The sequence below is a fragment of the Salvelinus namaycush genome, chromosome 24, assembly GCF_016432855.1.
Source record: "Salvelinus namaycush isolate Seneca chromosome 24, SaNama_1.0, whole genome shotgun sequence".
NCBI classification, from domain to species: Eukaryota; Metazoa; Chordata; class Actinopteri; order Salmoniformes; family Salmonidae; genus Salvelinus; species Salvelinus namaycush.
Genome location: NC_052330.1, coordinates 1,858,303 through 1,873,921, shown reverse-complemented (window position 1 = coordinate 1,873,921; position 15,619 = coordinate 1,858,303). Strand labels below are relative to the sequence as shown.

General features: G+C 46.3%; 1 protein-coding gene across 1 annotated transcript in view; it reads left to right on the top strand.

Annotated features, from left to right (window-relative positions):
* The window catches only part of LOC120019239 (rho-associated protein kinase 2-like), a 68,413-nt gene that overhangs the window by 16,344 nt on the left and 36,450 nt on the right, over positions 1-15,619 (top strand). The window contains exons 2-6 of the mRNA XM_038962559.1: positions 2,324-2,460; positions 5,782-6,043; positions 6,857-7,001; positions 7,354-7,492; positions 10,014-10,090. Coding sequence (XP_038818487.1) covers positions 2,324-2,460; positions 5,782-6,043; positions 6,857-7,001; positions 7,354-7,492; positions 10,014-10,090 — 760 coding nt within the window. The remainder of the gene's footprint in view (positions 1-2,323; positions 2,461-5,781; positions 6,044-6,856; positions 7,002-7,353; positions 7,493-10,013; positions 10,091-15,619) is intronic.

Genomic DNA, 15,619 nt, shown 5'->3' with positions numbered 1-15,619 from the left:
TGACAGTGCATGTCAGAGCAAAAACCAAGCCATGAGGTTGAAGGAATTGTTCGTAGAGCTCGGAGTCAGGATTGTGTCGATGCACAGATCTGGGGAAGGATACCAAAACATTTCTGCATCATAGAAGGTCCCCAATGAACACAGTGGCCTCCATCATTCTTAAATGGAAGAAGTTTGGAACCACCAAGACTCTTCCTCGTGCTGGCTGCCCAGCCACACTGAGCAATTGGGGGAGAAGGGCATTGGTCAGGGAGGTGACCAAGAACCTGATGGTCACTTAGACAGAGCTCCAGAGTTCCTCTGTGGAGATGGGAGAACCTTCCAGAAGGACAACCATCTCTGCAGCACTCCACCAATCAGGCCATTATGGTAGAGTGGCCAGATGGAAGCCTAAAGGACTCTCATACCATGAGAAACAAGATTCTCTGGTCTGATGAAACCAAGATTGAACTCTTTGGCCTGAATGCCAAGTGTCACGTCTGGAGGAAACTTGGCATCATCGCTACGGTGAAGCATGGTGGTGGCAGCATCATGCTGTGGGGATGTTTTTCAGCGGCAGGTACTGGGAGACTAGTCAGGATCGAGCCAAGATGAACAGCGCAAAGTACAGATGAAATCCTGACCACTCTGGAGTAGGTTCTAAGACTGGGGCGAAGGTTCACCTTCCAACAGGACAACGACCCAAAGAACACAGCCAAGACATCGCAGGAGTGGCTTCGGGACAAATCTCTGAATGTCCTTGAGTGGCCCAGCCAGACCTTGCACTTGAACCTGATCGAACGTCTCTGGAGAGACCTGAAAATAGCTGTGCAGCAACACTCCCCAGCCAACTTGACAGAGCTTGAGTGCATCTGCAGAGAAGAATGGGGAAAAACTCCCCAAATACAGGTGTGCCTAGCTTGTAGCGTCTGCCTGGAAGCCAGCATCCCGGGAGTCGCCTCTTCACTGTTGACATTGAGACTGGTGGACTTGTGAGATATCTGTTTCTCAAACTAGACAAACCTCCCACTCCTCTTTCTATTCTGGTTAGAGCCAGTTTGCGCTGTTCTGTGAAGGGAGTAGTACACAGCATTGTACGGGATCTCCAGTTTCTTGGCAATTTCTCGCATGGAATATCCTTAATTTCTCAGAACAAGAATAGACTGACGAGTTTCAGATGAATAGTATTTGTTTCTGGCCATTTTGAGCCTGTAATCAAACCAACAAATGCTGATGCTCCAGATACTCAACTAGTCTAAAGAATGCCCGTTTTATTGCTTCTTTAATAGGTACAGCACTTTTCAGCTGTGCTAACATAATTGCAAAAGGGTTTTCTAATGATCAATTAGCCTTTGAAAATGATAACCTTGGATTAGCTAACACAATGTGCAATTGGAACACAGGAGTGATGGTTGCTGATAATGGGCCTCTGTACGCCTATGTAGATATTCCATAAAAAATCTGCCGTTTCCAGCTACAATAGTCATTTACAACATTAACAATGTCTACACTGCATTTCTGATCAACTTGATGTTATTTTAATGGATAAAAAAATTGCTTTTCTTTCAAAAACAAGGACATTTATAAGTGACCCCAAACTTTTGAACGGTAGTGTATATATTACATAATTCAAGGATTCTGAAAATGTTCATAAGTGTGGTTAATTTGTGTACATTTCACTGTTTTCAAAATATATTGTTCAAAACAAGCTGTTCAGTTACCCGATGCTCTGCCATCAGCAGCTCCGACCTCTGAACTGCCGCCCAGCGCTTGGATTGCATTGCCAGGCTATTACATTGCTTACTGTTGGGGGGAACTGCAGTAATGATTGAAAATCATCACATCATTTTCACAGTTAGCTCCTTTTTTTTCACTTGTCGCATCTGTGCTTGTTGCATTTTCCCTGTGCTTGTGTCACTGATGCACTTGTGAGCTGGCTGCGCACCGCTCGTTCTAAAAATATAACTTTTGGTCATCAAAACAGTGGCAGCATGTGCCGCAATGGTGATTCTGTTTTTACATGCACAAGTGAAATAGGTGTTTATGCTGTTCTTTAAATGCACAGATCACTTTATATATATTCCCAAAGAAACTATTAATCATGTCATGCTGTTTTGTTGACAATATGTCAGACATAAATAAATCACTAATCACATGAAATAAATTATGATCTTCAGAAAGCAACAAAATAGCTAGGGCTTTACAATGATGGTGAAATTTGGGTTAAAATCTTCCTATAACTGACACAGGGTTGATGGAGTGACGTGTGTGTGTGTGTGTGTGTGTGTGTGTGTGTGTGTGTGTGTGTGTGTGTCATAACTCATCATGTAACTCGCCCCTCCAGGTCCGTCACAAGGCATCTCAGAAGGTGTACGCCATGAAAAAGCTGAGCAAGTTTGAGACGATCAAGCGCTCTGACTCTGCCTTCTTCTGGGAGGAGAGAGACATCATGGCTTTCTCCAACAGCCCCTGGGTCATCCAGGTGAAAGGGAGGCTGAGAGTCACACACACAAACACACGCACACATACGCAAACATGTGCACACCTTCACGCATGTACAGTACACACACAGACCTACAGTCATCTCCAAAATGATTGGCACCCTTGATACATAATACAAATACCGAGCGATCCCCATAATCTCCAAAGTGTTCTCTTTCAATTGCTACCATAGTCATGCATATGCTTTTTATATTTCTTCTGTTAGAAACATTTCAATTTGTTCGTATCCATATAGGCCTTTTTCCACAAGTATAAAGGGTTAAAGAACTATTGTGGAACTACTTCCATGTAGGGCTGCACGATATGAGCCAAAAAATCGAATTGTGATTTTCTTACCAAATATTGCGATTGTGATTTGACTTGAGGTATAGATCAACACACTTGGGTGAACTGTTGGAATCATAGAAATACAATTATGTATATTAAGAAGCTAAGTGTAAATCAGCATCGTTCTTGTTTGTCACAATCTGTTCACTGCATTTGACCTCACAGAACAGCATGAAAACTTACAGTGAATGAAACTGAGGAGGAGGAACTGCACTGCCTAATTGACAGGGGTGGGGCTTGGTGTGTGCTGGAAGCAGCCACAAGAGGAGAGAAGAAGAGGGACTATAAACAGAGTAAACTTTAATAACGGACGTTACACTGGGTGGCGTTTCAAAATATTGCATGCGATATGGGTATTACACACGTCAATATTGCGATTTCGATGTGAATTCAATTACTTGCGCAGCCCTACTTCCATGGCTTCCTGTTTCACTGGGGTATAAAAATGACTTAAGAAGCATGTGAAATCCTTCTGTTATCCATCACTAGGCAAAGAAATCACAAATGAAAAGAGACAAATGGCTGTTGACTTTCATAAATCAGGCAATGGGTAGAAAAATCTACTGAAAAAACAAATGCACCATTTACCAATATTATGGCAACAATTAAGAGGTTTAAAACCACTGCAACAGTGGTAGACTTGCCTGGTAGAGGACCCAGGTGTATCACACAGTGAGCACGGTTACATGAACACAATAATACTTTGCAAGAAGAACGATTTCCCTAATCATCCTGTTTACATGGACACATCTGAAATCAGGCTACTGATGGGACTTTGATAAATACTGAAAATTGCCAAAATAAATGTTGTACCACAGTAACCATGTTATTTTTGCTAAGACTTATTTGATTCTGAGATTGGACATAGAAGGTTTGTATGTGAAAACTATTTATAAGATGCGTACTTTACTTGCACATAATAGGAGGAGGCTTGCGATAACCGGTGTTGGCACGTGTGCAGATCAAATACACAGCTGGAATGCTGATTTAAGCTGAAATCCAGGTGTTTTATTCGGCGTATGCTTACTTCGATTATGATCAACATTTTGCAATGGTCTCCGGACTTGAACCACACTGAAAACCAATACAATTTTTTTTTAAGAGGGCAGTCCATAAGTGCAGACCGAAGGATATCAGGGATATGTACAAATGTTGTATGGAGTAATGGTCGAAGATCCCTCCCCATGTGTTCTTCAATCTAATAAAACATTATAGAAAAATAAAACATTAATAAAACATTATAGAAAAAGGCTAAGTGATGTTATCCTCATAAGGGGAGGGTGCACAAAATATTTAAAAGTTCTTTTTTAGTTCTTTTTTTTCTCTGAGCGATGGTATGAGTATAAAATAATATAATTTCCCAATAAATGTAGCTCAGTATTTCTATTTATTTTATATAAGATAGACACACACACAAACACACACACACACTCCTCTCACTTTCTCTTAATGTGAATCAATCATTGTTGTCATATAAACTCAGCCAAAAAAGAAACGTCCCTTTTTCAGGACCCCAAAGATAATTCGTAAAAATCCAAATAACTTCACAGATCTTCATTGTAAAGGATTTAAACACTGTTTCCCATGCTTGTTCAATGAACCATAAACAATTAATGAACATGCACCTGTGGAACGGTTGTTAAGACACTAACAGCTTACAGACGGTAAGCAATTAAGGTCACAGTTATGAAAACTTAGGACACTAAAAAGGCCTTTCTACCGACTCTGAAAACACCAAAAGAAAGATGCCCAGGGTCCCTGCTCATCTGCGTGAAGGTGCCTTAGGGATGCTGCAAGGAGGACTGCAGATGTGGCCAGGGCAATAAATTGCAATGTCCGTACTGTGAGATGCCTAAGACAGCGCTACAGGGAGACAGGAAGGACAGCCGATCGTCCTCACAGTGGCAGACCACGTGTAACAACACCTGCACAGGATCGGTACATCCGAACATCACACCTGTGGGACAGGTACAGGATGGCAACAGCAACTGCCCGAGTTACATCAGGAACGCACAATCCCTCCATCAGTGCTCAGACTGTCCACAAGAGGCTGGACTGAGGGCTTGTAGGCCTGTTGTAAGGCAGTTTCTCACCAGACATCACCGGCAACAATGTCGCCTATGGACACAAACCACCGTCTCTGGACCAGACAGGACTGGCAAAAAGTGCTCTTCACTGATGAGTCGCGGTTTTGTCTCACCTGGGGTGATGGTCGGATTCGCGTTTATCGTCGAAGAAATGAGCGTTACACCGAGGCCTGTACTCTGGAGCGGGATCGATTTGGAGATGGTCTGGGGCGGTGTGTCACAGCATCATCGGACTGAGCTTGTTGTCATTGCAGGCAATCTCAATGCTGTGCATTACAGGGAAGACATCCTCCTCCCTCATGTGGTACCCTTCCTGCAGGCTCATCCTGACATGACCCTCCATCATGACAATGCCACCAGCCATACTGCTCATCTTGTGCGTGATTTCTTGCAAGACAGGAATGCCAATGCTCTGCCATGGCCAGCGAAGAGCCCGGATCTCAATCCCATTGAGCACCTCTGGGACCTGTTGGATCAGAGCGTGAGGGCTAAGGCCATTCCCCCCAGAAATGTCCGGGAACTTGCAGGTGCCTTGGTGGAAGAGTGGGGTAACATCTCACAGCAAGAACTGGCAAATATGGTGCAGTCCATGAGGAGGAGATGCACTGCAGTACTTAATGCAACTGGTGGCCACACCAGATACTGACTGTTACTTTTGATTTTAACCACCCCCCCCCCCCACCCCCCCTTTGTTCAGGGACACATTATTCCATTTCTATTAGTCACGTGTCTGTGGAACTTGTTCAGTTTATGTCTCAGTTGTTGAATCTTATGTTCCTACAAATATTTACACATATTAAATTTGCTGAAAATAAACACAGTTGACAGTGAGAGGACGTTTCTTTTTTGCTGAGTTTACTATCCTATCCACATGTTTTTCAGCTGTGCTGTGCTGTGCTTTCCAAGATGACCGCCACCTTTACATGGTTATGGAGTATATGCCCGGTGGAGACCTGGTCACCTTGACCATGAACTATGACATGCCAGAGAAATGGGCCCGATTCTACACTGCCGAGGTGGTGCTGGCTCTAGATACCATACACTCTATGGGTTTCATCCACTGTGACGTGAAACCAGACAACATACTGCTGGACCAAAATGGCCACCTCAAGCTGGCTGACTTCGGCACCTGCATGAAGATGGACTCGGTGAGTTTTGGTGGTGGAGAATGGAGAATAAAACAAAAATGTGCACCCTCTTTAGCTCCCCAGGACCAGGCTTGAGAAGCACTGGGTCTTGGGAAGTGCTTCCCAATCCCGGTCCTGGGGAGCAAAACGGGTGCACATTTTTGTTTTTTGCCCTAGCACTTACACACTTGACTCAACAAATCAAGTCATCATCAAACTTTAATTTGAATCAGGTGTGTTAGTGCAAAAACAAAAATGTGCACCCCTTTGGGTCCCCAGGACCAGGATTGGGAAACACTGGTCTACGGCCTAGACTGTGCATTAAGGGTTTGCTGAGGTAGACTCCGTCTGTAAATTGTCTTGTTATGGTCATTCTTTCTGAAATGGCAAACTCAAGCCCTAGACCAGAATTTCTTTCTGCTTTCGTCTCTTGAGCTAAAGTTGAGCAAATGTTTTGCTATTTTTCAAGGCAATGAACTGTGTCTGGCTGAAATCTGCATTTAAGAGAACACCCTGTGGTCAGATTTTGAATGCAATGTCAATTTCCCCAGACAAATTGCATCCGATTTAGTTACTGAATCATTTCTTATAAGCACAGGTGCAGTGTGGCAGAAAGCTGTTGGACAAAATGTATGGGCCAGTTTAACACAATAGCATTTTCAGTAGTTTATGTTACTGTAGGCTATTAGGCTATGTTACTGTAGGCTAATCTGTGTTAGGCACACTGTCCCACTATCTTTCACTTAAGGTTACCTGCTTTAACTAGGTCTCTGTTTCTGTCTGTCTGCCCGGCTCCCCGTCTGCATCTTTGTCCGTCTGTCTATCTGATTCCAGACGGGCATGGTCCGCTGTGACATGGCGGCGGGGACTCCGGACTACATCTCCCCCGAGGTCCTCAAGTCTCAGGGGGGCGACGGCTACTATGGCCGCGAGTGTAACTGGTGGTCTGTGGGGGTCTTCATTTTTGAGATGCTGGTCGGCGAGTGAGTTTTTCTCTGTCCCCATTCACTGATCCTGAATCAGAAAGGCGTTGAGGGTCTGAATCATGCAGACCATTTGCTTTAAAAATGTAATAAGCTTAGTTTTGTCATTTGATTTGGATTGACGTTAAGATACAATATCGAACATGATTTGGTTAACCATGCTTGGGTAATAAGTAACCTTTCCAGAGACCTCAAGACTTGGCTTTAGCTCAGTGGGCTAGACACAGGTTTGAACCCAGTTAGTCACACTACTAAGCTATTAGTGTGTATAGAAACCAGCTTAACCTCCCCCTGTAAAGCGTAAAATAAACCCAAACATTGTAACTTAAATGTCACCTCTCTTTTTAGGTGACACCCCATTTTATGCCGAGTCACTGGTAGGAACGTACGGGAAGGTCATGGATCACAAGAATAACCTTAACTTCCCAGACGATGTGCAGATGTCCAACGATGCCAAGGACCTCATCTGTGCCTTCCTGTCTGACAGGTATATGTGTGACCTCTGACCTACGAAACACAAGCCCATGACCTCTGTGACCTCTCGGCTCCTTCAAAGTGTGACCCCTCACTTTTCACACTTTCCCGTGGAGGCTGTTACTGCCCTTTAAAGGCAGAGTGCAAACAAAAGCTAGATTTTCCTGTGTTATATATATACTGAACAAAAATATAAACGCAATATGTAAAGTGTTGGTCCCATGTTTCATGAGCTAAAATAAAAGGTCCCAGAAATGTTCTATACGCACAAAAAGCTTATTTATCTCAAATTTTGCTTACAAATTTGATTACATCCCCGTTAGTGAGCATTTCTCCTTTTCCAAGATAATCCATCCACCTGAAAGATGTGGCATATCAAGAAGCTGATTAATCAGCATGACCATTACAGGTGCACCTTGTGCTGGGGACAATAAAAGGCCACTAAAATGTGCAGTTTTGTCACAACACAATGCCACAGATATCTCTGGGTTTGAGGGAGCGTGCAATTGGCATGCTGACTGCAGGAATGTCCTCCAGAGTTGTTGCCAGAGAATTTAATGTTGATTTCTCTACCATAAGCCACCTCCAACGTCATTTTAGAGAATTTGGCAGTACGTCCAACCAGCCACACAACCGCAGACCACCGATAACCATGACAGCCCAGGACCTCCACATCCGGCTTCTTCACCTGTCTGAAACCAGCTATCCGGACAGCTGAGGAAACTGTTTGTTTCCACAACCGAAGAATTTCTGCACAAACTTGTCAGAAACCGTCATAGGGAAGCTCACTGCGTGCTCGTCATCCTCCAGAGGGTCTTGACCTGACTGCAGTTCGGCGGACAACAAACACAATTATATTTTATCGATGGCAATTTGAATGCACAGTGATAACGTGACAAGATTCTGAGGCCCATTGTCATGCCATTCATCCGCCGCCATCACCTCATGTTTCAACATGATAATGCACAGCCCCATGTTGCAAGGATCTGTGCACAATTCCTGAAAACTGAAAATGTGCCAGTTCTTCCATGGCCTGCATACTCACCAGACATGTCACCCATTGAACATGTTTGGGATGCTCTGGATCGATGTGTACGACAGCGTGTTCCAGTTCCCGCCAGCAACTTCGCACAGCCATTGAAGAGGAGTGAGACAACATTCCACAGGCCACAATCAACACCCTGATCAACTCTATGCGAAGGACATGTGTTGCGCTGCATGAGGCCAATGGTGGTCACGCCAAATACTGACTAGTTTTCTGATCCATGCCCCTACCTTTCTTTTAAGGTATCTGTGACCAACAGAAGCATATCTGTATTCCCAGTCATGTGAAATCCATAGGTTAGGGCCTAATTAATTAATTTCAATTGACTGATTTCCTTACATGAACTGTAACTCAGTAAAATAAAAATGAATTGTTGCATTTATATTTCTGTTCAGTATATTTACAGACTATGAGGTTAATCTGATGATGATAATGCCCTTTTAGTGTAAGAGCTGTTTGAAAAGACCACCCGTTTTGGTGAGAGGGAGTTTTGGCCTGCCTGGTGACATCACGCCTGCCTGGTGACATCACGCCTGCCTGGTGACAAATTAGCTGAAGGTACACAGCATAGTGGGTCAATTTCCGCAAACAACTAAGAGCATTGAAGCGTAAGACCCAGCCCAGTCCCATCAGTCAGCCCCCAGGTGAAGCCCACTTCCTGTTGACATTAGCAGCCCTGCCCCCCCGGGGGCCACGTCAACAACTGGCCCTTTCTGCTGCCGCGCAACATCTGCTTTCTACTCCCCTTCCCCTTTGTTTTTCTCTCACTTACTCCACTGTCATTCACACACACTCCCTACACACTGCCTCATGCACTCATTTATTCACGCTCAGCATGTTGTTTACTGACTCACTCACCAACTCACTCACTCACTCTCGCCCTCTCATTCATCGATGACTTAATCCAGTCCCTCCCCATCTCCCTGTTTTGTCTCTCTCTCTCTCTGAGGGACAAGCTGTGTTTTTTTCCATGGTCTCATGTTTTCTAGTGGGACAGAAACACACCCCTCCCTTCTTCCCTTGCTCCCTCCCTTCCTCATGGCTGAGGCTGGAATGTCCCACACGTGGCAGCCCAAACTGCCACACCCCTCCAGCCCTGCACCCTGTGGCAGGGAGGGAGGGTGAGAGGAAGAGAGAGGCAGTAGTGTTGTTGACTTGTCTGGCCCAATTGCCTCACTACCCTATTGCCTCATTACCCTATTGTGCTGCTGTGTGGCTTTATCTATCTCCACATCAGCAACTTACTGGACCTATCTTCTCTCAGTATCACTACTCCTACTGGCTGCAGTTAGACTCTGGTTCTACTGAGTGCTGCAGTGGTCATGAGGCGGTCTAGCCTGGTCAGTCAGTGGACTGTGGTCAGTGCCTAGCGGTCACTCCAGCTGTGTGGAGGAAAGTGGTGCTTTGCATTGTGTTCAGGTTGTGGCCGAGTTGCACGTTTGAGTGAGTGACAACTCTCTGACCGCGCCGTCCCATTGGCTATGTACAGGGAGGTGCGTCTGGGGAGGAACGGCGTGGAGGAGATGAAGAGACATGGCCAGTGGACCTTCCACACCATCCGACAGAGTGAGTGAGTGTGTGTGTGTTCAGTCATACAGTGTGTGTGTGGGCATGCGTGCCAGTGCGCAACCATGCGTGTATCCCTGTCTGTGTGTGCCTTTTGTATCTGCCTATGTAACCCAACTTCCCATTTTTCCTGATTTTACACGACATACTACAGTTCATTCCCATGTGTGGGGCCATGAAGCATCAGCCTCCTCTTTGCTCTCTTTGGTCTATCAGCAAAAATGTAGTGGAACGGGTCGTATGGAGTGCTGATCTAGGATCAGGTCTTTCCCGCTCTCCATGTGATCGTATTTATTGTGATCTAAAAGGCAAAACTGATCCTAAATCGGCACTCCTGCTCTTGATACATACATTTATCAGAAGGCAGAGCTCAGCTGTGACTGAACTATTACTAATCAGTCATTAGACCATTTGCCCCGCGTAAAGATGTACAGATATTAATGCTTTGTCAGTAGTATGTACTTGTTTGCCATTTTATTCGGCGATACAAGGAGGGATTGCATAAGGTGGGCTCCTCCATCCTTCCATCCTCACTGATTTTGATATCATGTGACAGGAATCAACTGAAAGTACTTTGGCGGGATCACGTGCACACTTGCACACACACAGCGAAGGGCACGCACACAACTGGTGGAAATGCTGCTTGCAGTTATCCACTGCTGCCAGATCAGTAAAGTCACCAAGGAAATGAGAGAAAAGGAAGGAAGAAGTTTCACCTGGCTCTGATTAAGACCGAGACATACTGTAACTCCTGATCACAGCCCAGGCAGTCTGTAACACTAAACCGGAAAGAGTCATTACTGCACTACTGAAACCCCACTGTGTGTGTGCGTGCTTGTGTGCATATGTGCGTGCGCGTGTGTGTGTCTTTCCTCCTTACCGAACCTCAGTGTGTCTCAACCTTTCCGAACCCCAGCATGTGTGCGTGTCTCATCCTTAAGTCTTCATTTACAACCCATCGTTGCAACATCCATAGCACACATCACAGTCAACAGTTCTCCTGTTGAGCTCCCCACTCTCTCTAGTTTGTGGCGCATCCCCATTCTGCACCCTTTTCCAGAGTTGTGCACTTGCACACTGTCCATTATGGGTTTAAAAGCAAATTATGGGTTTAAGCATTGGCTGGGGGGAGAAGGGTAGAGATTTGCAAGTGCACACTTCGGGAGAAGGGTAGAGATTTGGAACGCAGTCTCCCTCTCTCTAGTCTGCTCATTGGCTAGCAGATTAAAGCACCTCCCTTCCTGACCATTGCGTGACATAAAGCCATAAAGCTCTTAGATGTGGGACTCTGGGGCTGCGTCCCAAATGGCACCCTCTTCCCTACATAGTGTACTACTTTTGACCAGAGCCTTAGGGGCCCTGGTCAAAAGTACTGCACTATATAGGGAATGGGGTGCCATTTGGAACACAGCCTGGGTGCTAGCAAATCAAATCAAACTTTATTTGTCACATGCGCCGAATACAACAAGTGTAGACTTTACCGTGAAATGCTTACTTTACAAGCCCTTAACCAACAGTGCAGTTCAAGAAGAGTTAAGAAAATATTTACCAAGTAGGCTATCACACTGCCATTCGTTTTGTCACCAAAGCCCCTTATACCACCCACCACTGCGACCTGTATGCTCTAGTCGGCTGGCCCTCGCTACATATTCGTCGCCAGACCCACTGGCTACAGGTCATTAATAAGTCTATACTAGGTAAAGCTCCGCCTTATCTCAGCTCACTGGTCACGATAACAATACCCACCCGTAGCACGCACTCCAGCAGGTATATCTCACTGGTCATCCCCAAAGCCAACACCTCCTTTGGCCACCTTTCCTTCCAGTTCTCTGCTGCCAATGACTGGAACGAATTGCAAAAATTGCTGATGCTGGAGACTTATATTTCCCTCACCAACTTTAAACATCAGCTAACCGATCGCTGCAGCTGTACATAGCCCATCTGTAAAAAGCCCACCCAATCTACCTACCTCATCCCCATATTATTTGTATTTACTTTTCTGCTCTTTTGCACACCAGTATTTCTACTTGCTCATCTATCACTCCAGTGTTTATTTGCTAAATTGTAATTACTTCGCTAATATGGCCTATTTATTGCTTTACCTCCTCACACCATTTGCACACACTGTATATAGACTTTCTTTTTTTTCTATTGTGTTATTGACTGTACGCTTGTTTATTCCACGTGTAACACTGTTTTGTTGTTTGTGTCGCACTGCTTTGCTTTATCTTGGCCAGGTCGCAGTTGTAAATGAGAACTTGTTCTCAACTAGCTTACCTGGTTAAATAAAGGTGAAATAAATACAATTAAAATAAAATAAAAAGTAATAATAAAAAGTAACACAATAAGAATAACAATAACGAGGATTTGTACAGGGGGCACCGGCACCGAGTCAGTGTGCGGGGATACAGGTTGGTTGAGGTAATTTGTACATAAACAGCGAGCAGCAGCAGTGTACAAAAGGGAGGGTCAAATGTAAATTGTCCGGTGGCGATTTTATTAATTGTTCAGCAGTCTTATGTCTTGGTGGTAGAAGCTGTTGAGGAGCCTTTTGGTCCTAAACTTGGCGCCCCGGTACCGCTTGCCGTGCGGTAGCAGAGAAAACGGTCTATAACTTGGGTGACTGGAGTCTTTGACAATTGTATGGGCTTTCCTCTGACATCGCCTATTGTATAAGTCCTGGATGGCAGGACGCTTGGCCCCAGTGTGCACTACCCTCTGTAGCACCTGACGGTCAAATGTCGAGCAGTTGCCATACCAGGCAGTGATGCAACCGGTCAGGATGCTCTCGATGGTGCAGCTGTAGAACCTTTTGAGGATCTGGGGACACATGCCAAATCTTTTAATTCTCATGGGGGGGGGGCTTTTGTCGTGCCCTCTTCACAACTGTCTTGGTATGTTTGGACCATGATAGTTTGTTAGTGATGTGGACACCAAGGAACTTGAAACTCTCGACCCGCTCCACTACAGCCCTGTCGATGTTAATGGGGGCCTGTTCAGCTCGCCTTTTCCTGTAGTCCACGATCGGCTCCTTTGTCTTGCTCACATTGAGGGAGAGGTTGTTGTCCTGGCACCACATTGCCAGTTCTCTGACCTCCTCGCTATAGGCTGTCTTATCGTTGTCGGTGATCAGGCTGTTGTGTTGTCAGCAAACTTAATGATAGTGTTGGAATCGTGTTTGGCCACACAGTTGTGGGTGAACAGGGAATACAGGAAGGAACAAAGTACACACCCCTGAGGGGCCCCAGTGTTAAGGATCAGCGTGGCAGACGTGTTGTTGCCTACTCTTACCACCTGGGGGCGGCCCGTCAGGAAGTCCAGGATCCAGTTGCAGAGGGGGGTGTTTAGTCCCAGAGTCCTTAGCTTAGTGATGAGCTTCATGGGCACTATTGTGTTGAACGCTGAGCTGTAGTCAATGAACAGCATTCTCACATAGGTGTTCCTTTTGTCCAGGTGAGAAAGGGCAGTGTGGAGTGTGATTGAGATTGCGTCATCTGTGGATCTGTTGGGGTGGTATGCGAATTGGAGTGGGTCTAGGGTGTCCGGGGGGATGCTGTTGATGTGAGCCATGACCAGCCTTTCAAAGCACTTCATGGCTACCGACGTGAGTGCCAAGGGGTGGTAATCATTTAGGCATGTTACCTTCGCTTCCTTGAGCACAGGGACTATGGTGGTCTGCTTGAAACAGGTATTACAGACTCGGTCAGGGAGAGGGTGAAAATGTCATTGAAGACACTTGACAGTTGGTCCGCGCATGCTTTGAGTACACGTCCTGGTAATCCGTCTGGCCCAGCGGCTTTGTGAATGTTGACAGTTTAAAGGTCTTGTTCACATCGGCTACAGAGAGCATTATCACAGTCATCCAGAACAGCTGGTGTTGCTTGCCTCGAAACAAGCACAAAAGGCATTTAGCTCATCTGGTAGGCTCGTGTCACTGGGCAGCTCGCTTCTGGGTTTCCCTTTTGTAATCCGTAATAGTTTTCAAGCCCTGCCACATCCGACGAGCATCAGAGCCGGTGTAGTGGGATTCAATCTTAATCCTGTATTGACGCTTTGCTTGTTTGATGGTTCGTCAGAGAGCATAGCGCGATTTCTTATAAGCGTCCTGATTAGTCTCCTGCTCCTTTAAAGCGGCAGCTCTAGCCTTCAGCTCGATGCGGATGTTGCCTGTAATCCATGGCTTCTGGTTGGGATATGTACGTACAGTCACTGTGGGGACGACGTCGTGGAAGCACTTATTGATGAAGCCAATGACTGAGGTGGTGTACTCCTCAATGCCATTGGACGAATCCTGGAACATATAGTAGTCTGTGCTAGCAAAACAGTCCTGCAGTGTAGCATCCGTGTCATCTGACCACTTCCGTATTGAGCGAGTCACTGGTACTTCCTGCTTTAGTTTTTGCTTGTAAGCAGGAATCAGGAGGATAGAATTATAGTCAGATTTGCCAAATGGAGGGCGGGGGAGTGTCACGAATCCCGCCGAGGATGGTGCCTCTTCCTGTTCGGGCGGCGCTCGGCGGTCGTCGTCACCGGCCTACTAGCTGCCATCGATTCTTTTCTTTTTTGTTTCTGTTAGTTTGGGATGATTGGGTGCACCTGTTTTGAGTTTAGTTTGGTGGGTAGGCTATTTAAGGGCAGGTAGCCCGCTGGCTTTTGTGCGGGCTTGTATTCTGTTATTTGGTGTTGGATTGTGATGTGGATTTTATTATTTTCTCGGGACAGTTTAGTCCGGTGTTTTTGGACTCGTCTTTTCATGCGCCCGTGTGTTTAGGGCATGATCGTTTTCCCTGTCTATTGGAAAATAAATCCACTTTCTTGAAACCCTGCTCTCTGCGCTTGACTCCTCCACCCAGTACTCCTAGCAGCTCTGACAGAAGCCCGCACCACCTATGGAGTCAGCAGAAGCAGCGACCACCCCTCTCCCAACTATGGAGGAGCGTGTCCATCATCATACAGCTGTCCTTCATCGTATCGGGTCAGCGATGGACCAGATGATGGAGAGGATGGAACGATGGGAGAGGAGTGGTCTCCCGACGCCCCCTTCAGCTCCCCTGCAGACGACACAACCCACTCCTACAGTGTCATCGGCTGGGACCAGCACATTGCGTCTCACCCCCCCGAGGGTGTACGATGGAGCAGCGGCTGGTTGCCAGGGATTTCTGCTTCAGCTTGAGCTTTACCTGGCTACCGTGCGTCCGACTCCCTCGGGTGAGGAGAGTGTAAGCCTCCTTGTCTCCTGTTTGTCGGGGAGGGCCCTGGACTGGGCCAACGCAGTCTGGAACAGCCCAGACTCGGCTCGGGACCATTACGCGGAGTTCACCCGCCGGTTTCGAGCGGTGTTCGACCACCCACCAGAGGGCCGAGCGGCGGGTGAGCGTCTGTTCCACCTCAGACAGGAGACGAGGAGCGCCCAGGATTTCGCTTTAGAGTTCCGGACCTTGGCTGCTGGTGCGGGGTGGAATGACAGGGCCTTAATAGACCATTACCGTTGCAGCCTCCGGGAGGACGTCCGCCGGGAGCTAGCTTGTC